This window comes from Triticum aestivum, chromosome 7D, assembly GCF_018294505.1.
Source record: "Triticum aestivum cultivar Chinese Spring chromosome 7D, IWGSC CS RefSeq v2.1, whole genome shotgun sequence".
Taxonomy (NCBI): domain Eukaryota; kingdom Viridiplantae; phylum Streptophyta; class Magnoliopsida; order Poales; family Poaceae; genus Triticum; species Triticum aestivum.
Genome location: NC_057814.1, coordinates 48,359,172 through 48,386,420, shown reverse-complemented (window position 1 = coordinate 48,386,420; position 27,249 = coordinate 48,359,172). Strand labels below are relative to the sequence as shown.

Here is a 27,249-nt window from a genome sequence, read left to right as displayed (position 1 = left end):
TTGTCCTGTTTCACATGTGTGTTGTTGTTCACATGTACTCCCTCTGATCCATATTAATTGTTACGATTTTGTACAAATTAGTATGGATCAGAGGGAGTATTTGATTCTCTAAAAAATACTAGTCTTCTAAAAATTGGGCGGTTAGCGAATAGTTCTGCATCGTTATCATTTGATATTTTGCATTTGGCGTTTAACTGATGAATCTGAGATGCATTCCATGGAGGGAAACCAAGAGCTAGCATTGTTTTTTTTTTTTTTGAGGGAAAAGAGTTAGCATTGGTTGAGTGGTTATTACAGAGGCGTGTGTGAATCTGCGGGTAAGCATAGCAATATCAGCTATTCATTTATCTCGTACTACGTGTACACACACCCTCCCAACCTTGCCCGTTGCAATAATTTACTTCGTTCCAACAAACTTAACCGGAGACGCCTCTGCCCGCCCCTTCCGTCCATCGCGGCTCCCCTCTCAGCTGAGCTCAGTCCTCACTCCACGTCCGCGTCTCCTGCTGACTCCTCCTCCTCCCTCCTCCTCGCCCGGTTCCTCGGATCATCAACCTCACCCTCCCATCCATGGCTTCTCCAAGGTACGCACGCGCGGTCGATCCATCAGCGAATCTCCCTCCCGCCTCTCCCCCCGGAACACCAAGTTCAGTCCAGCGCCAAGTTCTTGACTCCTTTCTTGTCTTGTCGCCGCTGCAGTTCATGTCCTTGTCATGTGATTTTCCTCGTGTCTCTGAGATTCCTCAGGAACCAGAGGAGCTGAATGTTTCTGATAATTGTTATTGGGGCTGCGCAGGGCAGTGATTGATTGATTCATTAGGAGGGGGGAAGAAACAGATACAGAGGGGAGGGCGGATGTCGATGGAGATCCAGGAGGAGGACTCCGGCGAGACGGCGCCGGAGATGGAGGCGGCCGGCGTGAGCACGGTGGCCATCGCGGTGAGCGGGAGCAGGAGCAGCAGGCACGCCCTCAAGTGGGCCCTCGACAAGTTCGTGCCCGGCGGGAGGGTCCTCTTCCGGATCCTCCATGTCCGCCCGCCCATCACCATGGTGCCCACTCCAAGTCTGTCTTCTCTCTCATCTCTGCCTACTGTCTGAATTTACTGTTCTTGATGTCTGAACAAGAAAAAAAAATCAGTTTTAACAGACCACGAACCTTTTGCTACTATGACTGCTAGTTTAAAAAATATAAGTTCAGACTGCCATTTCTATGCCAATGGGATGGGTTAGTTTTGGTTTTGGTTTTGGTTTTGCTAGCTTCATATTTCTCAATAATTGATCTTGACAGTAGCAGCATCTACGAACAAATTTTATGGTTACAGTGTCACAAGGTCATACCTACTACCAGAGCACCAACTGCAGAGTGCAGAGTTTTGTCCTTGGGCGTACTGCATTATCGTTAGGCTGATGAATATGAGCTTTTCTTGTACCAAGTGTGGGCAATTTGTGATTTAAGGGTATACCTGCTGTTCTTTAGTCGTTGCCAATTATTCAGAACACTGATCTGACCTGCTATTCTTCATCCTCTGATGACAGTGGGCAATTACATCCCGGTCTCGCAAGTGCGCGACGATGTGGCATCGGCGTACAGGGAAGAGCTGGAATGGCAAGCGAGGAACATGTTGCTCCCTTACAAGAAGATGTGTGCTCAGAGACAGGTTAACCAGCTTGCGCAACAATTATATAACTTGGCATGACAGTTGAGATTAATATAACTCACGAATTCTAACACTGATAGTAATATGATTGATGAACAGGTGGAAGCCGAAGCTGTTTTACTTGAATCTGATGATGTGCCGGCTGCTATAAGCGAGGAAATCGACAAATTCAACATTGGCAAGCTGGTCTTGGGCTCTTCGTCCAGAAGCATATTCCGAAGGTACATTCCGATTGCTGACGTTTCAGCATCAACCTGAAATTTTATTTAACCTACTACATAAAAAACGTTTAGGCTGATTTGCTGGTGTACAATGAACAAGACAGTCAGAAAAGCTCAAGCATTTGGTAGGATGATCATTGTCTTCTCATTCCATTCCCCAGCTACCAGCCTAACACTGAAGGTTGCACTGCAACTACTCCTACTTGATTGCAAGTTCAATATGGAAACTTGCAGAGAATTTAAGATAACAATTCTTTACCAAAAAAAAGCCTATTACAGCATAGGATAAGAAATGCCTAGTGCAATCTTAATGATGTGGCTAGCATTGTCGACTCTTTGCAGGAAGCTCAAAGGAAGCAAGACTGCAACCAAAATATCCGAATGCATTCCAAGCTTCTGTACGGCATACGTCGTCTCAAAGGGCAAACTGTCATTTGTGCGCTCAGCTACATCTGATCCCTGCGAAACACCCAAGACCATATCTTCTTCAACCGTTTCTTCTCCTAGCTCCAGAAGCCTTTCCAGTGCACCCTCAGGTAAACTCAAGTCTGCATTTGGTTTTGGTTTCTGAAACTTTGTTGGTTGCACCTGTCAACTTTACTTTTCAGAACACCTATGAACTGAATACAACAAAAGTTGTTTCTTCGAAAAAGTTAATCAATTGAATTTGGATCAGCAGCTTAACCTCAGTAGAACCACCAAACTTTCAGGAACATGCCTTGAAAAACAGGAGCATAAATGTATTAGTGTTACTAACTATTCTGTCTACTGCAGAGTGTGCTGACAGAAATGGAGCAGCAGCTGTATTGTTCCGCCAGTCTTCTCTGTCATCGCAGCATGATCACGCACTCGCAAACATAAACAGGAGAGCTAGCCCTTCAGGCAGTGGAGGCAGCGAGATCTCCTACCATGCTGACACAACCCTGATGACAAATTCACACTCGATCGCATCGGGAGCGCAGCTCAGTAGCAGCAGCAGTGGGGATTCAGTTTACAAGAGCTTCCGAAGAGATAGCTCCCCAGACATCCCCGACCTGCAGGCAGCAGTTTCAGAAATTGCAACAAACCTGAAGCATTCTCATGACCAGGTAGGAATTTACTCTTCTTTAAATAAAACAGTATCCCCTTTGTGTCAGAAAAAACAAAAGATAATGGAAGAACTCGTCATATGACGCACACAGCCAAAGTAACATGTGTGTCCAAGTGAATCTGCAATTTATGAACTTTCTTTGCTAAGCAGGATGATCTGAAGCTTCAAATTGAGAGTATGAAGGTCAAACTGCGACATCTTCAGATGCTTCACGAGTGTGCTCATACTGAACCGGTCGACTCCGCTCAAAAAGTAAGGGTTTACTTCCAACTAATCTATAAAGTGTGTAATAATCTGCAAGGTTTTTAACCGTTTCTTGTTGAAACCTTGCTGTTAGTTACACAACAACTTGGGCATCCAGCGCGTCGAGCATGAAATCAAGCTTCGAGAAATTGACCTGACAGAAGAAATGGTGAGGAGATTGCTAAGGCGAATGGAGAGAGAAGAAGAGGAGGTGGCCGAAAGAGAAGGTCAAGCCATACAAAGCTCTTCTGAGCAGAAAGCAACAGAGGGTGATGGTGATCACCAAAATGCTGGAGAGATCAACACAGGACTGAAAAATGCCGGACGATGTTTAACCGAGTACAATAGGTACTCATGGGAGCATATCCAAGCAGCGACTTCGTCGTTTTCAAGTGATCTTGTGATTGGTAAGGGGACATATGGAACAGTCTACAAGGCTAAGTTTCAGCATACTGTTGCAGCAGTGAAAGTTTTGAACTCCCTGGAAGGTTTTGGAACTCAGCAGTTACAGCAGGAGGTACCGTATCTACTTGGAAACACAAATATGTTCTTCACTATCTGCTCATTACACCCAGAGGTTATTTTCGGCATACAAAATTGAGAAATTTTAAGACACTACTGAGTTAATATTAGCCATTAAGTTTGGATGATCCAATGACTCATGCCTACTATATATTAATAGGAGAGAGCCTATAAATGACTATATAGGGCTAAAAATATGAACTTTGCAGGCTGTTGAAATGAGAAAGTATATCATATTGCCATTAAAGCACAATGGTAAATAAATAAAAATATAATTTTAATTAATGCTATTTAGGTTTCTATTTGGCTAGACTACACATCAAAGCTATGGTTCTTATTTTCATTTTGACTTCAAATCTTGACTAAAATATTCATCCTTAACCTTGGACGGTGAGATCAAATATTTATCTTACATCTTAGATGGTAAGCAGAGCATCTTAAGACCGCTGAATAAAATTAACTCCAAACAGAAAGTGTAAATAAAAATTCAAACAGTATTGGCTAATATCAGACACCTATGACTATTTTTGTTTTGAAAAATCAAACGGCACTCAATTCAGTATTTACAAATGGACAGTCGCCAGAACAATTAAAGATTTCGTCAAATGAATTTGGCAAACAAAAGATTTTTTAATTCAAATCAAATAGAATTCCAATTCAGCTGCTAGAAATGGACTGTCACTGCAACATGTATCTGTAATTCTGTATTCTGAACTTTTGTTTTGCAACTCCTAATTTCATCTTACCACATGCAGCTGGAGGTCCTGGGCAAGATCCGGCACCCTCACCTGCTGCTGCTGCTGGGCGCGTGCCCGGAGCGCGGCTGCGTGGTGTACGAGTACATGGAGAACGGCAGCCTGGACGATGCTCTCAACCACCGCCGGAATGGCACGCCACCACTCGCCTGGTACGACCGCGTCCGGGTCGCCTGGGAGGTGGCCACTGCCGTCGCGTTCCTCCACAGTGCTAGGCCGGACCCCATCATCCACCGCGACCTCAAGCCGGCCAACATCCTGCTCGACCGGAACCTCTCCAGCAAGGTCGGCGACGTCGGCCTCTCGACGGCGCTGCTCCACCACTCGGGCGCCGGAGGTGGAGGAGGCCAGCAGCAGTCCACGATGGTGAGGAACACGACGCCCGTGGGCACGTTCTGCTACATCGACCCGGAGTACCAGCGGACGGGCGCCGTGTCGGCCAAGTCGGACGTGTACGCTCTCGGCGTGGTGGTGCTGCAGCTGCTCACGGGGCGGACGTCACCGCTCGGGCTCGCCCACGCCGTGGAGACCGCGCTGGAGGAAGACGGCGGCGACTCCTTCGCGGAGATGCTGGACGCGACTGCCGGGGAGTGGCCGCCGGAGGAGGCGCGAGAGCTCGCCTTGCTGGCTGTGCGGTGCGCGGAGATGCGGCGCAGGGACCGGCCCGGGCTGCGCGAGCACATCCTCCCAGCGCTGGAGCGGATCAAGGACGTCGCTGCCAGAGCCGCCAGGGAGACGAAGGCCCTTCTCGTCCGGACAGCATCATCGTCAGCGGCCCCGGGCCACTTCCTCTGTCCCATTCTTCAGGAAATCATGGAGGACCCATGCGTCGCCGCCGACGGGTACACCTACGACCGGAAGGCAATCGAGACATGGGTGAGCATGAAGGACAAGTCGCCGATGACCAACCTCCGGCTGCCGAGCAAGAGCCTCATCCCCAACCACTCGCTCCGGTCGGCCATCATGGACTGGAGCTCCAAGAACAGATGATGATGCACACAATGTTAGATAGACCTTGTGCAGAAATAGGCTTGGGAAATATAGCTTTTGTGTTGTGTTGTGTTGGTACACCGAAATGCGCATGTGATTCCTCAAAAGAATATCAAAATGTGAATAAACAAAAAAACGTTCTTATCATTTGTTTTTATTTGCATTAAAATGGAAAACATCCACCAGGGAAACCTACTGTTCTATTAAAAACACATTTGTTTTCCTGGGGTGTACTGTTTTGCAGACTTGTTTCTCATATCTGTCTTGCTAAATCTCAGTCGCTCAGTCAATGCTATACTCATATAGTACTACAATTTATGCCAGTTCATAAGCATTTTCCACAAACTACTTTGAGATTTTGTACCGCGTTTGGCTGGGAGGTAACCGAATTTGCCAGCTGGTTGCTTGTTTTTATTTGCATCACACAAGCTTAAGAGCATTTTCGAAGCATTTCAGCATAAGAAACATTTCCGAGTCCATTAGCTTTACCGAACGATCGTAATCATCTTCAACTCCCTCAAGGTCACAAGAAGACCTCTTCTCCTTTGACGGAAACACTGAAACTGCATTTGTTATTGTTCTCTCCCCTTATCCTGCATTGCTTGTAGCCATTACACAGGCTGATGCCTGGACGGCTGCACTATTGTATTCCACCAAATTTGATTGCACGGCCTGCAGGCTGATATCATCAGATAATCACTAAACAAGTAAGCGGTCAGATCATAAGACAGAAGAGTTTTCCAAATGATGCTTATAACAGGGAGGCTGCTGGAGGGGCAGAGCTGAATTACCTATGGTTAGCAAGAACCATGATCACCGTCTTGCTGCTTATTCTCGGCTTCGAGCCATTCGTCGCTGCCGTCAATCCACTGACGCAGGTCTGCTACTACAGAGACTCCCACCTGAACGAGAGCACCTATAAAGCGAACCTTGAGCTCCTATCTACTGCGCTATTCAGTAGTGCCTCATCCACACGAACCAACCTCGCCAAGGGCTTCGTCGGGACTGACCAAGACCGCATATACGGCGTCGTGGTGTGCCGCGGTGATGGCGTCGTCGATGCCTGCCCCAGCTGCATCACCACAGCATTCCAGGATGTGTGGCGGGTGTGCAGAAACCACAAGGAGGCCCATATTCTATACAAGGATTGCATCGTCCACATCTCCGCGAAGGACCTTATCTATGACTCCACTGTTGTGCTGAACAGGCTGCTGGTCTTTACGGACACCACAAAACACAATATGGATCCCAACATCCCCAGCGAGGTGAGCGCCAAGTACACCGATGTCAGCATTGATGGCAACATCAAGGTGCTGCTTCAAGAGACAGCCAAACAAGCAGCCTACAACTCGACGATGATGTACGCCACCGGCCGCATGGATGTCTACAGCACAATCCCGCTGCTCTACTCTCTGGCGCAGTGCAACCTGGGCCTACCGCCAAATGACTGTTGGGATTGCCTCGACAATATCAGGAGTGCGGCAAAGAGTTTCTTCTACCAGCAACGTGGTGAATGGATTGCTGGTGTGTGGTGCAATTTCAGGTATAGCACATATCAGTTCTACGAGGGTCAGCCCATGCAGCACATCACCTTGTCGGGTGCTGTAGATCCAACAACAAACATGCCAGCACCCAAGCCGGCACCAGGGCCAGTTGATCTTCCCAAGCAGAAAGACGAGACTCCCAGCCATAAACACAAGAGTAAGCAAGACAATATTTTATATGTTGAAACATTCCTCAAAACATAACCACCTATGTTTGTGTGAAATCTTTTGTTTTAGGGAATATAATAAAGGTTTTGATCATTACCACTGTTGCGCTTCTACTAGCATCATTTTTCTGCTTCATCGTTTGGCTTGGACTGGTCAAAAGGCGCGTAAAAGGTTTGTTACGGAAATGCAACTGTACTCACAAATCTCTTAGGCTATTCAGATTCATATATACTTTACATCAGCATTAGCTGAAAGGATTAGATAAACTCTGCCTTTTGAGTTTAGGTAAACTAAGCTCACAGGAAGATGAAGAACTGGTCTGGGGAATAGGAAGGAGTCCAGAGTTCAAGCTTTTTGATTTTTCAGAAGTATCAAATGCTACAAATAACTTCTCAGATGAAAATAAATTGGGGCAAGGTGGCTTTGGTCCAGTATACAAGGTAAAAGAACACATTTATTATTCCTGTAAACAAAGAGAACAAAATGAAACTAAGTTTGCTTTGATGGCTAAATTTGTACGACCATGTAGATTTTATACATGTAGCTTTAATTTTACCCAGAAGCATGGGGGATTACCGGTCAGAAGATAAGTAAAAGCACTTCTATTTCACAAGATGATATTGTATCACTAATCAATCTCGTTTGAACCTCCATAGGGCCAGCTTCCAGAAGGTTTGGAGATAGCAATTAAGAGACTTGCTTCACATTCTGGGCAAGGTTTCACGGAGTTCAAAAATGAAGTCCAACTCATAGCCAAGCTCCAGCACACAAATCTGGTTAGACTGTTGGGATGTTGCTCACAAGGAGAGGAGAAAATATTGATCTATGAATATTTGCCAAATAAAAGCTTGGACTCCTTTATCTTTGGTATTACTTCATGTAATATCCTGTTACATATCATATATGGGTTAACTCTGTCTGCTAAAGCCATCCAGTCCTCCCCATCTATCTAACATACATATATTTGTAAACTAATCTGCAGATGAAACTAAAAGAGCTTTATTGAACTGGAATAAACGAAAAGCAATTATCGAAGGAATAGCGCAAGGACTTCTATATTTGCATAAACACTCCCGGTTACGTGTCATACATAGAGATCTTAAAGCAAGCAACATTCTTTTGGACAGTGAGATGAATCCTAAAATATCAGATTTTGGGCTTGCAAAAATATTCAGTTCAAATGATATTGAAGGGAACACAAAAAGGGTTGCTGGGACATAGTAAGCTCTTCCTTATGTACATCCTACTGCAAGTTAACCAAATACCAGACAGAAGTTTACTTTTTTCTGTATATTTTTACAGTGGGTATATGGCTCCAGAGTATGCATCAGAGGGCCTCTTCTCGATCAAGTCTGATGTATTCAGCTTTGGTGTTCTGATTCTCGAGACCATCCATGGAAAAAGGAACTCGTCTTTCCATAAAAATGGGGACTTCTTCAACCTTCTTGGATATGTAAGTATTTTCTGTATCCTATTTGTAAAACTACTCTGCTTATCTGATGACCTTTATCTAATATGTGTCTAAACTCCTTCAAGGCATGGAAGTTGTGGAAAGAAGAAAGATGGCTTGAGTTCGTTGACGAATCAATAGTTTCAGAGTCACATGCATCAGAGACAATGAGGTGTATCAACATCGCATTGCTGTGTGTGCAAGAGAATGCAGGTGATAGACCCACCACAACAAGCGTGGTTACGATGCTAAGCAGCGAAAGTATAGCCCTGCCTGAACCTAAGCATCCAGCGTATTTCCACGTAAGAGTAATGGACGAAGAGCCGCCTAGCGCTAACGATGTGACAATGTCTGCTCTACAGGGCAGATAATATCATCCTGCATGATGTCGTTGCTTTGCTGAGGGGGACTCCTCCTGTTTTATTAACACTAAAGTTCAGACAGAAACAGAGACGTGCGTTTGGTTAAGAGCGTGTAATGAAAGGGAAGACAATCTACTCATGTTCAGACAGAAAAAAGGATGACTACATAATGTGCATAGTGTAATGTTGAATCATAACCGGGCGCCTCGGTTGCTAATTAGTCGTCGACTTCATGTTCGTGAACGGTGAATTGTGAAGTACAGTGGTTCCTGTTTGCTTTTTGTGTAGAAATGGTAATGCTTGCCTACAGAAGTAGAGATAAAGGGGTGATGCACGGTAGGTTAAGATTATGGAAAACGATGGAAATCAACCGACTGATTTCCACGCCACGCAAACCGCCTGGAACGCACGACACGTGTCCAGCCCCACGCGTGGCTCGCAACCGCCCCAGCCTTATCTTCTTCGTGTCCACACGTTCGCCCCCACTCCTTCCCAGTTCCCACCCCTTTTTGTTGTCACGCATGGGAGAGGAGGCATGGCGCTGCAGCATGAAGGAGGAGGCCGGAGCCTGGCGCCGCTCGTCGCCGGCTATGCAGCGCAACACGGGAAGGCCGGAAGCGGGCGCCGCCCATCGTCGGAGGAAGTCGTGTCCCCATGGATCTCGCCACAGCGGCGGAGCTACAATACAGCACAAGCAGCGCCCCGACCCCGTGGAGCTCGCCGGCGGCGGTACTGCTCGGCTGCAAGGGAGCTCTCGCCGGCGGCTACTAGTGTTGCGTTGCAGTGCTCGCCCCGGTTGTCGAAGCTGCAGTGCATCAACGCAGCATCTGTGGTGCTGCTCGCCGGCGATGAAGCTTCAACGCAGCATCCATGGCGCTGCTCGCCGGCGACAGAGCTGCAACGCAGCAGCGATGGTGCTTCAACGCAGCATCTATAGCGTTACTCGCCGGCGGCAGAGCTGCAACTCAACAGCGATGGTGCTTCAATGCAGCATCCATGGCGCTGCTCGCCGGCGACGAAGCTTCAACGCAGCATCCATGGCGCTCGGCCGGAGTTACAATCGAGCTTCGACGGAGCGTCAGTGTTGCGTTGGAGCTCGGCCAGAGTTGCAATGAAGCTTAGCCGGAGCCGTTGGAGCTTTATCGGGGCTGCAATGGAGCTCGGCTGGAGTTGCAATGGAGTTCGCCGGAGCGTCGTTGCTGCGCTGGAGCTCCGTCGGGTTTCAATGGAGCTCACCGGAGGCCGTCAGTGCTGGCATTGAAGCTTCGCCGGGGTTGCATCGAAGCGCCGCCGAGGCTGCAATGGAGCGCCGCGGGGCGCCGTCGGTGATGCGCGGTGCTGCCGTGGGCTAGCGTTGTGTGTGTGCTGGCATGGGAGCTGCCGGATCCTGCGGCTGGGTGCGACTGAATCGGACGGTTCTAGGGGCGGTTTAAGTTTGCCTAAAATAAATCGGCTGACGCCTAGGCCTAAGATTATTCATCCAACTACAGAAGCTTTTGTAGTACTGAATGAAACCATAAGCATAAGCATCCACAGAGCAGAGCAAACGGCTATCAGTACTGAATCCTTTTTTGAATCGATTCAACGCGGTAGTTCCAGTCCCCCAAGAACAAAAAATTCCCCGGAGCTAACCTCGCTTGATGGATCGATTCGAGTAAGGGGAATCGCGGGCACCTTCGGACGAGTAGGCGGGGAAGACGCGAGATGCCTCGCCGCCGCATCGGCCTCCCACGGCCGTCGCCGACCACCGTCGCCGACCACCGCCGGATCCATAGCGGGGCAGCCGCCGGAGGTTGCGGCGGCGGCGCGACGCTGGTCGCAGCGCTCGCACCCGCTGGGGCGTACTGGAACGAGCGAGGGACAGAGAGAGAGAGCGCCCGCTGGGCTGGGAATGGGATGGACGGCGGACGGGCGGGTGCCGCGCGCCGGCCTGCCTATGAAAAACCAAAGTCTTTTTTTTAAGGGAAAAACGAAAGTCTTAATTGCACTTGGCCCCATATACATCATTAATTATTGGGCGCTTATAGGCGCCGGCGCACCGGCCGAGCATTTCGGCCGGTCTAGCCCAGGCCATCGGATGTGAGCCACGCAGCCGTTGGATCCAGGCAAAAAAAAAAACAGATCGCCCCCAACTTCTTCCTTGGGCAGTCGGCCTGGATCCGCATCTCCCGCTCGGGGAGCACGGCACCGCGCCTCCTGTCCCCTCCGGTGGTCGTCCCCGTCGTCAGTCCCCACCCTCGTCGGTCTTCCTTGTCGCTGGCCGGACCCCGCCCTCACTGGCCGTCCTCGTCGCCGGCCCGCCACCCTCCTGGCTCGTTGTCGCCTCGACCCATGCAACAGCTCCACATGCGGTTGCAGCTCTTGACGACGACGGTTGTAGCTCCGCCGCCCTCGCCATTGATGCTCGCTGCAGGAAAATACGTCGACGCCGGCCGCGAGTCAATCAACGCCATTTGAGTGGATGTAGCAAAAAAATTCACCGGTAGTAGCAAAATCAAACTACGGGTGCAGCAAAAACGCCTTCGCGAGGTCGCAGGTCCGCCTTACATGGATGTATCAAAAAACTCTAACGGTAGTAGCAAAATCCTGCTGCGGTTGCAGCAAAAACATCATTGTCGTCCTCACGAGATCGCAGCTCTGCCTGATGGATGTAGCAAAAAGCTTTGCCGGTGGTAGCAAAAATCGGCTACGGTTGAAGCTTTTTGCGACACCTTGAAGCTTTTTCCCTGTTGGCAGTAGCCAGCCCGTAGCATTGGCATTCAGTGTTTGAAGCTTTTTCCAACACCGGTTGAAGCTTTGTGCGATACCGGATGTAGCATTTTGTCGTGGTAGTGGTTGGTTCCAGCATCTGTCCCCGCTGGTTGAAGCTTTTCACCGCATCGGTTGTAGCTTTCCATAACGCCGGCTGTAGCGAAAATGCGATGCAGTTGTAGCAAAAACCAGCTGTGGTTCCAACTCGCTTGTTGGTTGAAGCAAAAACCAACTGCGGTTCCAGCTTTTGCTTTGGTCGATTGTATAAAAAAAGTGGCTGGTTCCAGCTTCGGCGTCTGCTCCTCGGGGATGCAACCATAGGACTAGGAGGAGGGCAGTTCCAGCATAGGGGGAGGGTGGCGCTCGCCGGAGTAGGGCCGACGGAGCCAGCCTGGGGCATCTTGGGGTGGTTGCTAGCCATGGCGATGACGACGGAAGCAGCCTCGCCAGTCTAGCTTGGTTGCAGCGGCTGCGGAGGTCGCCGTCGTCGGAGTGGAGCCAGATGGGATGGACGGAACGGATGCCACGGCGGTGCTGCGGGGACGCGCGGCCGGCTTGCCGGCGTCGAGCTGAAAATTGGATGAAGGGAGCGGACTCGCCGGCGTGGAAGAGAGAGAACAGATAAGAAAGGAACGAGCGGTTGAGAAGATGAAAGAGAAGATAAGGCAACGATTGGGATGTGGGCCCTATACATACGTGTCGCTCGGAGGTAGGAGGACCGCTTGCTCGCGTGGCCGCGACCGGCTGAGCGTTCGGCCGGTGCGCCGTCCCCAAACAGTTCCCTTAATTATTTCACCCGTATACATGAGAAAAGGGGATATTTGGCAAGCGCTCGAAGTGACCAAACATCACTTTCGTTAGACTAGCCACAATGGGTAGTAACTTAGAGCATCTCTAACAGCCGCCCAACGCGCCGCGCGCGCTTCGCCTGGTTTTGCGCGGCCTGCAGCGCTGGCTCCAACAGCCGCGCAAAAATGCAGCGCACGCGCGACTCGCCGGGCATTGCATATATTGCATTTTGGACATAAATGGATTTCAAACATTCAAAACGCAATGAACATGACATATAAATTTCACACAAACAAGTTGATAAATAAAAGTTCATGCCCACAAGTTCATCCAACCAAGTTCAAAATGCAAATCAAGATCATGACACAAACGAAAGACACATCAAGCCTCGTCCTCGTCTTCGTCCTCATCTTCGGAAGACGATTCTTCCTCCTCCGAAGATGATTCTTCCTCCTCCTCATCGCGCACCGCATCACGTGAAGCTCCGACGGTGTTGGCAAGATCTTCAACGGCATCTTCATGAGAATGTGTGTGAGGAGGCACACCGGAAGACATTCCGCCCATGGCGGCCGGAGGTGGACCCATGCCTCCCATGAGAGAAGCAAAACTCATGCCTCCCATGGCAGCCATTGCGCCGGGGGGTGCTCCAAAAGCACTCATGCCACCCATGCCTTCAATGGTAGCTCCAAAGCCACCCATGGCATCTAAGCCGCCCACGGTACCTCCGAAGCCACCCATGCCTCCCATGGCGCCAAGGCCACCGCCACCCATGCCGCCAAGGCCACCGCCACCCATTGCGCGAATCATGGCTCGTTTTTGGATCAAGACTTCTTCACGGGAAAGATTGACAAACTCCTTTTGCGCCTCATTGAGGTTAGATGTGTCCAAGAAGAACAAGTGCTTCTCCCATTCCAACAATCTTGTTCGCTCCTCATTGCTCACCTTCCTCTCCTCCAAAGCCACCTTCCTCTCCTCGGCCGCCACCCTCCTCTCCTCGGCCGCCAACCTCCTCTCCTCGGCCGCGGCATCTTGGTTCCTTGCCATTTTCCTCACCTCGTTGGCTTCTTTTCTTGCCTTCACAATAGCTTCCATAGCATTTTTAGCTCATCATCTCCTTTCCTCTTCTTCTTTTCTGTTTTGTCTTTCTTGCACCCATCCGGTCGTTTTGGCTTCGAGTATGAAACCGAGTTGTGTGTGGGGCTTCTCTTGCCGTCATCACTTGATGCATCCTCCTCCTCCTCATCATCATCATTCAACTCAATTGTGCGCTTGCGTTTGTTGCTCAAATGCAAATCATCCAAATCTTCACGCTTCTTCCATTTCTCATCATCCTTCAACACGTTATAGCAATGAGGCAAGGTAAAGACCCTTCCTTTCTTGATCTTCCCCTTCTAAGTTTTCCTCTCCTCTTCTTTGAACAAGTTTTGTGCAATTTGGTACTACATGAAAACAAAGCAAGTTAGCACTTCGAACACCAACAACAAGTATGATGAACATGTATGAAATGCCACTTGCTCTATCGTCCAAAACAAGTATGAGACAAAAAACGCAGTCCAACACGCCGACGCAAACGGATGATGTCCGTTTGGACTCATTTTCGGCCCAAATTTTGGTCGGGTTTGTGTCCTTGTGGACACAGAGTGGATGCCCGTGGCGTCCTTCCCTTGTCCCCCTGGCCTGCTCGTCTGTGGCACACAGACCATTCTCCCCCACCCCCAACCAGCACCACACCACCCCCCTACCCCCCCGCCGCCGCCCACTTCTGGCATGTGTGCCACGGCCCCACCCTCGTTGTCACATCCACCAATGGAACCACCTTTTGCCACATCCATCACCACCCACTTTTGTCGTCGTTGTGCACGCCGCATCTACGGCCTGCCTCCTCCTCGGCCACCTCCGGCAGCCCACTGCTACCCCCAAGGTCATCGCCGGAGGAAGCAGGGGTTGACAGTCCTGTTGCCTCCGTCTTTGTGGACAGGCCAAGGAGGGATCCATTCACCGGTCGCTCGCAAGGTGTTCGGCTGTTTGTCCGACTCAACCGAGGTACGGTTTCATCATAGTGGACAGCTCGGATGAGTTTTTTTTACAACAACTTCATATGTTAATCGTCCGACGATGATGATGATTCTGTGATAGCTACTTTGGTCGTTAATGAGCACATTGCTAGGCAGTGGCCAAGGTTTAGTGGATTGATCCCGGGCCATGCCCCGGGGTTGAGTCATAACAGAGAGAGCGACCATTGTCTACTCTATAGCGATTATTTCCAGCTCAATGACCCACTATTCCCTCCCAACCTTTTCCAGCAACTCTTTTGGATGGCGAGGCATGTGTTCAACTGTACTCAGGAGGGAGTGGTGGTGTATGATGATTACTTCCAATGCAAGTATGATTCCCTTGGAAAGGTTGGCTTCTCCTCTTATCAAAAATGTATCGCAGATGTTCGTATGCTTACATATGGAATTCCAGTGATCTTGGGGAGGATGAGTATATCCGCATGAGCAAGTCCACATGCCTTGCGTGATTGTACTAGTTCTGCAAAGCTGCGGTTGCAGTGTTTGGCCCAAAGTACTTAAGAGAACCAAATGTTGCGGTTACAACCCTATTTTTAGCGATCAATGAATCGAGAGACTTTCTGAGAATGCTTGAAAGCACAGATTGTATGCACTGTAAGTAGAAGAACTATTCATTTATTTGGCATGGGCAATACAATGGAGATGTTAAAGCTTGCACGGTCATACTTGAAGCCGGGGTATCACAAAATCTCTGGATTTGGCACTCTTTTTTGGGCATGGCAGGTTCTCATAATGACATCAACGTCCTTCAACGCTCTCCGGTGTTCACGAGGCTTTCAGACGGCAAGTCCCCAGAGGTTAACTTTGAGATCAATGGTCACCAAGACAACAAGGGTTACTACCTAGCTAATGGTATCTATCATTGGTGGTCTACAATTGACAAGACAATCTATAATCCTGTATGAGAGTACTAGGAAGGATGTCAGCGTGCTTTTGGCGTGCTCCAATTTCGATGTGCTATTGTTCAACACCCTGCTAGAACATGGAGCGGGCAGAGGATGTGGGAGGTGATGATTGCTTGTGTGATCATGCACAACATGATTGTAGAGGATGGACGTGATGACGGCCTCTTTGACCAAGGGTGGGATTTCCAGGGTGAAAATGTTGAGCCTAAGTATGGAGCGGCAACATTTTGCACAGTTGACCCAATTTCAACCAGAAATGTGTGATTGGACAACTCACATGCAATTTAAAAAATGATTTGGTGGAGCATATGGGAACTCACATAGGCAACAACCAATAGATGGATTTGCCTTTTTTCAATGTATTTAATACAATTTTAAATTTATTTGGTAGTAAACTATGAGATTTTTAATTGTTGTGATGTAACACTATGCGACTTATTTGTTTAATCATGTGCAATGTTTTTTTCCTAATTAATATGCATAGAATTTTCAAATTAAGAATTTTTTTAAAAAAAGGATCAATACGCCGGTTGGGTGTAGTACCCAAAAATGAGACTGGCTATGTGCCACTGAATTCCTAATTTAGGTCGGTCAATTGTTCTCCGCCTCGATCTCTAATCTAACGGCTGCCAAGTTGTCTTGCACCCAACCGGCCCCACGGACCACCAGCTGAACTGCCGGCCACCACCGCCCACGGACAGCGGCGTTCCTGCGTAGCCTCGCCACCCCCACCCCCACCCACCCTAAGATAAATGATGGGGTAGCCTGCTTGCGGGCTTCTTCCTTCCCTCCGGCGAGCTTCTTCCTTCACTTCGGCTGTTTCTTCATTCAATTCAAAATGACCCAATTTTAGAAGTCAGTCAACTGACATGTACCTATTGCGCCCAAAAATGCACGACCAATTCAGCGTCCATTTACGTCAGCGGAGTTGGCCCTGAGCTATAGGAGGCGACGACCTCGAACGTCCACGGTTGGACCCACGCGGCTGCACGGTTGAATTCAGTCTCACCTACCACTAGTCCTGGCCATCTCAAGCCCGGCCCTGTCGGCCCACCCAGGCCCGGCCCTAAAATCCAGGGCCTAGGCCTGATGGGCTTGCCCATTGGCCGGGCTTGGGCCTGCGTTTTGAGCCCACCAGCTGGGCCTGGACGTGCTTGGGCTTGGCATATTGGCATTTTAAGGAAGAGGCCCGGCCCACGGCCCTAAGCCCTAAGGGCTTTTCAGGGCTTTTTACCAGATGGGCCGGGCTTGGGCTTGAAAAGTAGGCCCGATGGTACGGCTTGGGAGGGCCTGGGCCTCAGTTTTCTACCGTGGGCTTTTTTAGGCCCGGCCCAAGCCCGGCCCGGCCCGGCCCATGGCCAGATATACCTACCACCTCTCGCATCTCTCATCTCCCTTCTATGTTTTCCCATCCCGTGCTGCAATCTATCCCCAATCCTCCCAGTTCCAGTAGCAGCGGTATATCACATTGCAGCCCATGCTGTAGAACAAACAAGAGCTTGCCGCGAGTCCACGTCGAGGTGGGCGGGGCAGCTCCTGGTGGCGCCGCCGCCCACCACCAATACTCTCTCTCGCCCAGTAGGTAGTCAAAGTAATCGATTCGTCGCAGGCAACCACGCGGCTGAGCTCCATTCATCGCTTCCCATTTTCATTTGATTTTGATCCGTGCCTGCTATATGTGGATTTTGTGACCACTTCTCCACTTCAAGTAGCCGGGACTACTACTTACACAGAGGAGGGAGGAATTTTTTGTTCGCTCGTTGCCTGTAACAGAGTGCTCTTGTATGCGATAGTGTAATTCCTGAATCCGTTGGTAGTTTGCTACATTCCAGAAATACACCACAAGCAGATTACAGAGATCACAAAACGCATTTCATAAAACAGTGCCGAGGTCTATGTAAACTTGTTAGGACAAGATTGAAGGAAGAGGTTCAACAATTATGACATCAAATAACTATAAATGTGGAACTATACTTGAGGATGAGTCTGATAATACCAATTTGTGAATTGTGATAGCAAATATTGGTGTTTTATCTATATAAACTTAGTCAAATTTAAGATTGTATGACTTCAGCACAAAGCTAAATGTATACTCATTTTGAATACACGGGGGGAGAGCATAAAAGTTATTTAGTAAACACAAGGACAAAACACTAAATGGAGGCAAGTTGGTTCATTATAGTGAACAGAAGGATAAAACAGTATTCCTTGGCCAATCTGTTTTTTATACAGTAAGTATATGTTACACACCGGGATGTTGATCCCTCACGCGCTGGAGCAAGTGATGATTGGACCAGATCCCCAAGGAAGAAGCCTATCCTCATCTCACCTACTATTTATTCAGAAGTCTATTCTCATCTCTACTCTGTATTCTTTCTCCTTCCTCACCTCAACTCTCCTTGTGTCCATCCAGATTTGTATCTCCAGTTGCGACTCTGAACTTGAGTGAAATATATCCTGTGAGTGTGATATCAGGAATTAGGAGAAGTGATTGGTGCGTGGAATCGGGTTCATAACAATATACGAGCTCGTCTTCATCAAACGGCAGTGCTTGTCAAAATTACTAGTCATTCACCGACCGGCCTTCACGCGGTATGTAATCACTACTTCATCCTAATCTCTGTAGCATGCAGATATATATAACTTAACTGGTTTATCTAGCAGTAGTCGATGATTGCATATACGATCTCTGCGTATTGTAACCTCGAACATTTGTGTGCAGGAGGATTATTTATTGGGTATGGCTGGAATTTGGATGGACAAGGCGACAGAGGACCGAATGAATCTATGGCTGACCCGGGTCTTGGTCCTTGTGAGCTTCGCGGCGCATCTTACCCTGGCCCTATTAGCCGGGATCCGTCGGCGCAGACACTCCGGCGTGCGGAGGTCTCAGCGTACTACGTGACCGAGATAGGCACACCAATCGCCCTTACCAAGGTGTTCATCGACACCGCGTCTGTGGATAGCGAGCAGCAGCTCAAGGCGTTGGTCCAAAAGAACATCATCGCACTGCACGTGGCCACGGACATTTTCCTCTTGTGCAGGACAAAGTCCTAAAGGAGAGAAAGTAGAGCATCAGCCAAAGACGAGAAGAAGATCCGGGCGCTATCAAATTACATGATGTTCCTCCTCGCTCGACGCCAGCACATGGTATTGCCACCGGGTGACGAGGCCAGCGACTACGAAAAGGCCTGCCTCGATCTGAAGGAAATATGGCGTGAAAGAGGAGGAACCAGGGGTTCGCTAACAACTCCAAGAGACACCAAGCTTGCCAACATCCTTCTGAAGATGAATGCAAGTGGGCAGTAGGTACAACACTGAGGGCAGTAAGTGCAACACCTAGGGCGAATCAAGTCTCCTTTCCGAGAGAAACGAGACTCTTGCGCTTGGTGCTGGCTGGGCCTTGAAGCTGTTACATGAGCTGGACCTGGCAGCAGATTATGGACGGCATCGATCAGACGCGGGTCCAAGACATTCACAAACTTGAAGACTTTATTCCGGCATTCACTGATGAGACACAAACTGTTATTGAACGATGGGAACTCCTCGATTATATGTTGCGGCTCATTCTTGTTTCATGGGTACGTCTTCTCAGCTTCACGTCTGGCCAATGCAGCAGGGATTCCCATGCCAAGCAGCTCAGGGCTCAGCCGCGGTGGTGAGCTCTTAACCATCGTCTGGATGATGAGTCGACACAAGAATATATATATATTCCAAGCCAATAACTGCAGCAACTGCTGAACTATTTCTCTGTATGTGTGGCCATGCCATGGTACTAATCTTACAATTTTTACCTGTGTTGGCCTACTTTTGACTGTTACCTGTTGGTACAATTAGAGCCTGCAAGATGCAAGTTCCCATAACCTGTTGGTAAAAGCAGGCATCTGCACCTTGAGTTGGCTCATTCTTGAATAGTTTGAATAGAGAACCTCCTATTTGACGCTTATTGCGTTAAATTGGAGGGCAAACACATAGGCATGCGAGTGGGCTGGCCCATTTAGAGGTGTCCAGCTATTCCTTCTTACTGGGTGGCGGGAGTTCTTTAGCGTTTTTCTTGGTCCGCTCAGTTTTTCTTGGTTCGCTCAGTTTTTTGGTCGCTCATATCTTTTTACAAGTTCATGAAATGAACAGCTGATTTTTTTTTAAAATCTTAATGAAAATTTTTAGTTACATAAACATGTTTTAAATGTAAATATTTTTAAAAACTTGAGAACAAGGTGGATATTTTCTGAATAAAAGTGAGCATCTTAAAAAACAAGTGTGAATATTTTTTTAAAAAAATATGTACATTTTTTAGTGTGAATGCTTTTTAAAGGGAACATTTTTTTTCAAAAGACAGAACCATATTTTTAAAAGGTGAATGTTTCTCAAGAAAAGGTGACCATTTTTGAAAATCTGGAAACATTTGTAAAGAAAATAATTTTTAGAAAGAAATAAGAATGGTGGTTCCAAAGAGTTGAATTTGGTTTGATCCCTAAGCATGAATAGCCCTAAGTGTCTCAGTAGTATTGGAAGAAAATCTTTGGAGGTACAAGACTCAGAGAAAGTCATGAAGATTGGCTAGAGAGTGAATTTTGGATAATTTTGGCTTCGGACCAGTTGTTGGAGTTCAAGTCAAAGTATTTGCTAGCGCCCGCCCTGTTCATAGCATGGTTGTTCTATACTTAGTGTGAATCTTGGTTTCACCAAAAGACAAAGAAAGTACGACCAGAACTTGATAAGGACAAGAACTAGAAAAGTTTTTTTTTGGGTGGGGGTGGGGGGCAATCATCTTCCAGTTGTAGCCAAACATGATACACAAATAAGAGGACATGATGTCCCTGAAACTAGTCCAATGGGAAGCAAAAGAAGTCGTAGCAGTTTCCAAAAGTATAACACCAGATTTGTTAAAACACCACCCAAACTCGTCCTGGATGCCATGTCATTGTCATTCCAGAACAAAACTGGAGAACACCAAAAGTCACCCATGATTGCAAATTCGCAATAGAAGAGCAGAGGAAAAAACTATAGTCATAATTGCTAAGTTCTCAGGATGACATTTGACTGAGGCAAGGCTCTGCGATATGCCTACAGGAACTGTAGGCGTGGTGTGCAAAAATCATACTATCTTGCCTCCCAGCCTCCAGCGGCCCAGCCCAAGTGCCTTGCTTCTACCTATAAAAACAAAGTTGCAATTATCGAATATAGCTGAAATGACTACAAGGTGAAAAGGACACACTTAACAATAACTCATACCGTACAAGTACTTTTGAAATTGTCCAGGTTTTCTACCGACAGGCACGCATTTCGGCAATGTTAATTTCCCTGTTTAGCTTTAGCATACGAAGATCTGGCAGAGAGATTGGAGAAACAGTAAATGTATAAATTTACATGCGCAGAAGAAGGGTTCAAGTCAAAAAACAAATGAACATCTTGCTAAATAAAAAGTTATATGGTTGGAATATAATTAAATAACTACATTTAAACTATAATTCACTTTTCCTATACAAGGTAGAATGTCTCTTATTTCTTAAACAATTGATCAAGATACATAAGAACTAGGTATATGAACTCAAGGGCCAAGGTACTCACTGAAGCTCCCACTCCGATGTACACAAATCTTCTCAAGCGGTATGTCATTAGCCTTAAACAACTGTGCCAGCATATGGACTCTAGGATCATCCTTGGTGCATTTGATCTTCACCATGCTAAGGTGTTTGCAAGAAAATGATCCTCCGTTCGGTTTACATCTTCCCAGTGCATTCTGGATGTCAAAGTTCTTTCAGAAGGACAAAAAGAATATTATTAGCTTGATGAACTGTCAGCTAAAATCATGAAGCAATGTATCAAAAATTCAAAATGCAAACGTTGGGAAAATACATGTACGTACCATTTCAAGTTGAAGAAAGAGATTCTCCAAGTAAGGTGTATGATGAAGTAAGCGAACTAGTATGTCAAAATTAGCACCCCTACTGATGCACCATTCACCAAGGGACAAAGTCTTCAGGTTGTTAAAAGTTGGACAACTTAATGATTCCCTTCTCAGAACCACCTTCATATTTTTGTGAAAATGAGTTATTTCATATATGGAAATAAATGGGCAATGATAGTGATGCAATTGTGTATGTGAACATTGCGATGTACTACCTCTGTTCCTAAATATAAGACATTTTAGATATTCCAATACGGACTACATACGAAGCAAAATAAGTGAATCTAAACTCTAAAATATGTCTATATACATTCGTATTGAAACCTCTAAAAGGGCTTATATTTAGAAACAGAGGGAGTCATAGTGTGTGTGGAAATAGGCATGTACTGACATTATGATGATGCAATGTGCTGAAACAAAATTATATGGTAATATAAGAATCGCCAAAATCGCTTCAAAAGAATTACTGCAATTATCAAATGTGACACAATAGGCGTTTTAAACTTTTAACAATCTGTTGATTCACCTACAATATCAGATACTAGAAAAACGTTCTCTTGATCCGCAATATAAACTAGTTTTCAGTCAAGTCAATCATGGAACACAAACAAGATGTTACGTGTAAGCAACAGTATATAGAAGTAGAAAAGCTCATACCACTAGCACTGCCACTTTGCGACTGATATGATCTCTTAAGTAAAGTTGAATTTATGAAACCTTTAAAGTCATCAAATCATAGCCTAGGAATAAAAATAATTGCATTTTATAGAGAAAAGTCCAATGGACAGAAGTCCAGATTAGACAGAAGTCCAGATTAGACCTACTATAAACAGTTTGTTTAACCCCCTCAACTTTGGTTTTGCTTACATGGCATCCGACATGCCTCGCTGAGAGACCAAGTAAATGGGTCGTGTCCATGAGCCATTTGCCACTTACCAAAGTGAGGCAACAAGTTGGTTAAGAAGTAAAAGAAATTGTTCTCTCAATATTTCTTATCCACCTGTCCTTTTTCTCCTCTCTAATGGGTTCAACTCGTGTCTGCTGACTTAACACTAATCAGGATGACAATAACCCGCCAGCAAGGCAAATTTGCTTTTTAAAACACTGCCAATGGGTGATTAGTAAAAAAAATGAAGGTTAGCAGGATTATATAACTTGTTTTAGCTTGTGTTTCTGTGTAAGTTGACTGTTTTCCATTTTGCTAGAACTGGTAAAGGACTGGCATCCAATGAGGTAAAATGCAATACGACTCCCTATCTATATTAGGTCTAGCCAGTATCATTTACAGCACAGAAAAGATCATTAGTTCAATGAACAGATTAAAGAACATGAATGTATACCAAGTGCTGCATGACTAACATCTATATACTAACAATTATTTTCTAAGACAAGTCATTCTTATCCATAAATACCAAAGCTGGTAGGCCTAGTGAAAGATTTCAAAAACGTTCTAAATACAGCATATCTAATCTGGAAGTAAAAGAAAGAAAAGTGCCTCCGTATGATAGCAAGCACCTACAGGCTACAGCAGCACATTCATTCAACATCAGTAAACTGCATCAATTTTCTGATTCTTAACTGAGCTTAATTAAAAAAAGCGCATGGCAGAAAACTGACAAATTTGTTTTGCATGCAAATATCGTGATATACTGATCTAAGGACCATGTCCACTATTACTTCCTACACAGTAGGGAAAGTATAAGGTATAGACTGAATTGAAATACATCAGTGAACAAGTTAATAACTGTACCTCTCCTGAATGACCTAGCAGCTCTATGCTTCTGGCATTTAAAAGGCTCCAAAGAATATGTTGGCCACCTAAGGTTTTATAGTCGTTAAACCCATAGTTTCCACTGCAGCCAGACATTTTACCACCCTTACTGAATTCAAAGTCATTTCCAAAGTATTTATCTTCAGAGCCATTTGCAATTTCACTATATTCGTATGTATCGTCGTCGCTATTGATATCACTTCCATAATCATAATCATCTTTGATGTCATCGGAATAACCATCATAAAAATCATCAGAATAGCCATCACGGTAATCAGAAAAGCTGCCAAACAAGATACTATCCAGAAAGCCCTCAGCACCACTTTCAGCAGCAGCAGCACTTTTACCATTGTACTGGCCATTTTTATTATTCATGTCGTCATCTTCATCACTAGTCTGAGGGAATTCATCCTCATCCTCATGGTACTTTTGAAACTCACGACTCAATAAAGAGTCATCAAGCATGATACTACCTCTGATAAGAGACACAGAGTTCTTGAATACAGGAACCCACTTCTCCGGTTTGATGCAACGAAAGAACATGAGGTTTGGAGCATCCACCGAGAGGTTCATAGTAAGCTTGCACTTGACCATGGTCAAACTCTTCAGAGTGAAGGACAAAATCTCATGGGCACCTACCACACAGCTCTTGAGCTCTAGTTCTTCCAAAGGGCACTGAGAAGAGAGCTGCTTCACAACTTTATCATCTAGCTCGACATATGACAGTTTCAAGATTTTGAGATGGCAAGAGGCAAAGTCTATGCGGTCCAGTGCTATGTACTTGTGGAGATGCCCGTTAAGCTGAATAGCACAAGCTTTTCGCTTGATAGCAGTACGAATCCAGCTCTTGACATTGCCATCGTTATAAGTCTCATAGAAATCATCCTCACCAACCGAGCGCACACGGAGCGTGTCCAGTGGCGTGAGCGCGTCCCGGCTGCGCAGCAACCGGTTAACAAACCTGGCGAATTCCTCAGGTGGGTTATCATGGAGTCCCACACGGACGTCGATGCAAGGCGCAGAGACCCAGAGGTTGCGCCACCTTCGCGAGAGCCTACACGTGCGGACCATCTCCCATGCCTTCAGGAACGACATGATGTGGTGCAGCAGCGCGTCTGGGAGGTCGCTGAGCCTGTCGGCGGGTTCGCCTGCCCCGCGAGATGTCTCCGCAGTCGGCGGTCGGTTAACCGGTACCCATTGCTTGGATAGCTTCCGGGGGATTTCGTTCGATGGTTTGCCTGCCCTGCGAGACTTCCCCGTCCCAATGGGTCGGTTCACCGGCACTACCTTCGGGGGCATTCCGTCGGACGGGTTACCTGCAACAGGAGACGGCACGGCCGGCCGGTTAACCGGCACCCATCGCTTGGATGCCTTCCAGGGGATTACGTTCGATGGTTTGCCTGCCCCGTGAGACGGCACGGCCGGCCGGTTAACCGGCACCCATCGCTTGGATGCCTTCCAGGGGATTACGTTCGATGGTTTGCCTGCCCCGTGAGACGTCCCCGTTCCCCTCCCCGTGGGTCGGTTCACCAGCACTACCTTCGGCGGCATTCCGTCGGACGGGTTGCCTGCAGCAGGAGACGCCACGGCCGGCCGGTTAACCGGCACCCATCGCTTGGATACCTTCGGGGGCACTCCGTTGGACGGGTTACCCGCAGCAGGAGACTCCACGGCCGGCCGGTTAACCGGCACCCACCGCTTGGATGCCTTCGGGGGCATTTCGTCGAACGGGCAGCCTGCACGGACATGGCCGCAGAGAAAACCAAGTCAGGAGTTGAGATCAACGCATTACGAGGATGCTTCCAAGAAATTTCCGATCTGGTTGGAAGTTGGGAAAGAGAACTTACACGAAGACCGGCGGCAATGGCGATGAGTTCTTATCCGTCAGCGTAGCAGCAGGTAGCGGCGCCGCCGGGGTATGGTAGGGGTTGAGAGGAGGGGAGTTTGCCGCTGTGCAAAGGGTCGATTGGCCAGCTTCTTTCTTCTATTGGAAAAATCTGGCCCGGCACGGCACGGCCTGGCCTGGGTTATACGGGCCACGCACGACACGACCCACCCAGGCATGTTGTTTTCGTTTTTTTAATTTCATTAAATTTCCAAATATTCTAAACATATATATTACAAAAATATACTGTACATAATGTTTTAATGTTTTATTAATCATGCATCTGAAAAGTGTTAAATGTGTACAGAAAAATGTAGACGATCTATTTATAAAATATTAATCTTGTATTTGAAAAATATTAATGAAGCATTTGAAAAATGTTAAATGTGTATAGAAAAATGTTGATCATGTATTCAAAAAATGTTATATGACGATTTCTAGTGCTCTACAGACTTTTAAATGTTGATCTTTTATAAATGTATGTTTTATGACGATTAAAAGTCTGTAGATGTTCGAGAAAAGAAGATACATGCACTCATTGCAAGGGCGGAGAATGGCCATTTGTTCTCAACAAAAATCCGTACAAGTCAACGGCTATCAAATGAAGCTATTTTTCATGGTAAACGTGGATATTTTTTTTCAAACGTGTATTTAATGGATCAAGTAAAAGTCACTTTCACATGTGCACACATACGATAATACAAGTAATTGTAAAAGATGGTACCGACCCACCAACCAACATAACATCATGCATGAGCATGCATATATACTGCGCAATCTTCATCCAAGTAGCAATCAGTCCACCGCTATCAAGTAAGTTGGTTGTGGATGAGAAAGTCAAGGGGGTAGTTGCCTAGAGAGATAATACAGGAAGAGGAGGATGCCAAAATACAAATATTAGGGAATAGGAGCCATCAGAAAAAGGGCATCAATGCTCAGTGGAGAACAATACAATTCAATATTTTTGCGAGTGTTGTGAGATTAAACATCATAGCCTACTTGTGCTTGACATCACAGTCAGTTGCACAATCATAGCCTCCAATTGTAATATTTGCCTAACTATTTCATATTCTTCTAACGGAAATGAAGCTATTGGCAGAGCATTTTTTACATCACAACATTTTTTCTGAGACAGATTTTTCTAGAATTTCCATTTCTTTTTTGGGGGACAGATACTTTTTTTTTTGGTTGAGAATCCGGGGGACAGATACTTTTTTTTAGGTGAAGGGACAGATACTAAATTTTTTTTAGACAACATCGCGAAGCTTTTATTGATTCGTCACAATGTTTACAGGGACGGATGGTAAATTTCCGGGGTGTCCTAACCAAACATGGCGGCCACCACCGAGAGATAAAGCATGCTTCGCTAAGTTGTGAGCTTCAAAATTTGAGCTCCTAAACTCATGACTGAAATTACAAAAATCAAAAGCTAAAGAATGTTCAACTATTTCATGAATAACTGCACCATAGCTCGCCAAATTCTCTTTATTTAAATCCTGCACCACCGTTTTGCAGTCCGATACGACTTGTATGCGCCTCAAATAGAGATCATCCGCCAAAGCGAGCGCTTCTCTGATGGCGAGAGCTTCCAACGTCGGGGGATCCACAATGTATTTGAAAGAGAGAGTCGACGCTCCCATGAACATACCTCTGTCATCTCTGCAAATGACCCCAACTGCTCCACCATACCTGGTCACTTCTGCATCAACATTGAACTTGGCATCCCCTTCAGGCGGGGCTACCCATCACCTCGGCCTGGCGCTGGTTGGAGTGGCCGTCGATGGAGACCTTGAATTAGTCACTTGGACCTCACCTATATATTTAGATATGAAGCTGTCAACAGAATAAGGTGGCTGAAATATATGCTCGTGAATTGCCTTCCTCCGGGCGGCCCATATTGCCCAAAGTGTCACCACTAGTCGGACAAAGAGTTGTTTCGTCAATATTTCATGCATAGAAAACAGCCACTCCTTCGGGCATACTTCCGCATGGTCGACCATATGCCCACACACTCGCCGCCATCGGACATGAAATAAGAGCATGTTTCCAAGTGTCAACAGCCCCACATATCAAGCAAGTATGCTCTGTTGCCATGTGACGATGCTTAAGGAGCGAACCCGTTGGCATGGATTGACGAACCAGTCGCCACACAAACACCTTGA

At 46.8% G+C, this 27,249-nt stretch overlaps 3 protein-coding genes and 1 long non-coding RNA gene across 4 annotated transcripts; 2 read left to right on the top strand and 2 right to left on the bottom strand.

Moving 5' to 3' along the window:
• Positions 1-315: 315 nt before the first annotated feature.
• LOC123169178 (U-box domain-containing protein 35) lies at positions 316-5,626 on the top strand. Its single transcript, XM_044587027.1, has 9 exons — positions 316-584; positions 797-1,063; positions 1,537-1,658; positions 1,758-1,879; positions 2,222-2,415; positions 2,654-2,967; positions 3,120-3,221; positions 3,307-3,729; positions 4,490-5,626. Exons 2-9 carry the CDS (start codon positions 856-858, stop codon positions 5,477-5,479), a joined length of 2,475 nt encoding a protein of 824 aa, XP_044442962.1. The 5' UTR covers positions 316-584; positions 797-855; the 3' UTR covers positions 5,480-5,626.
• On the bottom strand, positions 977-2,226 carry LOC123169182 (uncharacterized). The gene is made up of 3 exons (XR_006484673.1): positions 1,464-2,226; positions 1,339-1,388; positions 977-1,116 (listed from the first exon to the last, which is right to left on the bottom strand). It is a non-coding gene; the product is annotated as an uncharacterized lncRNA (long non-coding RNA).
• Positions 5,627-5,986: 360 nt separating the features above from the next.
• On the top strand, positions 5,987-9,319 carry LOC123170747 (cysteine-rich receptor-like protein kinase 25). The gene is made up of 7 exons (XM_044588525.1): positions 5,987-7,180; positions 7,477-7,631; positions 7,848-8,058; positions 8,174-8,411; positions 8,494-8,644; positions 8,728-8,813; positions 9,292-9,319. The coding sequence occupies exons 1-7, from the start codon at positions 6,289-6,291 to the stop codon at positions 9,317-9,319; spliced, it is 1,761 nt and encodes a 586-aa protein (XP_044444460.1). The 5' UTR covers positions 5,987-6,288.
• Positions 9,320-20,314: 10,995 nt separating this feature from the next.
• On the bottom strand, positions 20,315-25,184 carry LOC123169181 (uncharacterized). Its single transcript, XM_044587029.1, has 6 exons — positions 25,050-25,184; positions 23,182-24,938; positions 21,390-21,551; positions 21,092-21,278; positions 20,756-20,849; positions 20,315-20,674 (listed from the first exon to the last, which is right to left on the bottom strand). Exons 2-5 carry the CDS (start codon positions 24,919-24,921, stop codon positions 20,788-20,790), a joined length of 2,151 nt encoding a protein of 716 aa, XP_044442964.1. The 5' UTR covers positions 24,922-24,938; positions 25,050-25,184; the 3' UTR covers positions 20,315-20,674; positions 20,756-20,787.
• Positions 25,185-27,249: the final 2,065 nt, after the last annotated feature.

What these genes read in the sequence shown, in the direction of transcription:
- LOC123169181 (XM_044587029.1), bottom strand. Translation starts at nt 24,921, where the DNA reads ATGCCCCCGAAGGCATCCAAGCGGTGGGTGCCGGTTAACCGGCCGGCC. An exon ending in TCTTTCTTCAACTTGAAATG is followed by an intron (nt 21,279 to 21,389) that starts GTACGTACATGT and finishes TCCTTCTGAAAG; the next exon opens with AACTTTGACATCCAGAATGC. An exon ending in ACATCGGAGTGGGAGCTTCA is followed by an intron (nt 20,850 to 21,091) that starts GTGAGTACCTTG and finishes TCTCTCTGCCAG; the next exon opens with ATCTTCGTATGCTAAAGCTA.
- LOC123170747 (XM_044588525.1), top strand. Translation starts at nt 6,289, where the DNA reads ATGATCACCGTCTTGCTGCTTATTCTCGGCTTCGAGCCATTCGTCGCT. An exon ending in TCCCAGCCATAAACACAAGA is followed by an intron (nt 7,181 to 7,476) that starts GTAAGCAAGACA and finishes TTTTGAGTTTAG; the next exon opens with GTAAACTAAGCTCACAGGAA. An exon ending in GCTTTGGTCCAGTATACAAG is followed by an intron (nt 7,632 to 7,847) that starts GTAAAAGAACAC and finishes GAACCTCCATAG; the next exon opens with GGCCAGCTTCCAGAAGGTTT.
- LOC123169178 (XM_044587027.1), top strand. Translation starts at nt 856, where the DNA reads ATGTCGATGGAGATCCAGGAGGAGGACTCCGGCGAGACGGCGCCGGAG. An exon ending in AGATGTGTGCTCAGAGACAG is followed by an intron (nt 1,659 to 1,757) that starts GTTAACCAGCTT and finishes ATTGATGAACAG; the next exon opens with GTGGAAGCCGAAGCTGTTTT. An exon ending in CTCAGCAGTTACAGCAGGAG is followed by an intron (nt 3,730 to 4,489) that starts GTACCGTATCTA and finishes TACCACATGCAG; the next exon opens with CTGGAGGTCCTGGGCAAGAT.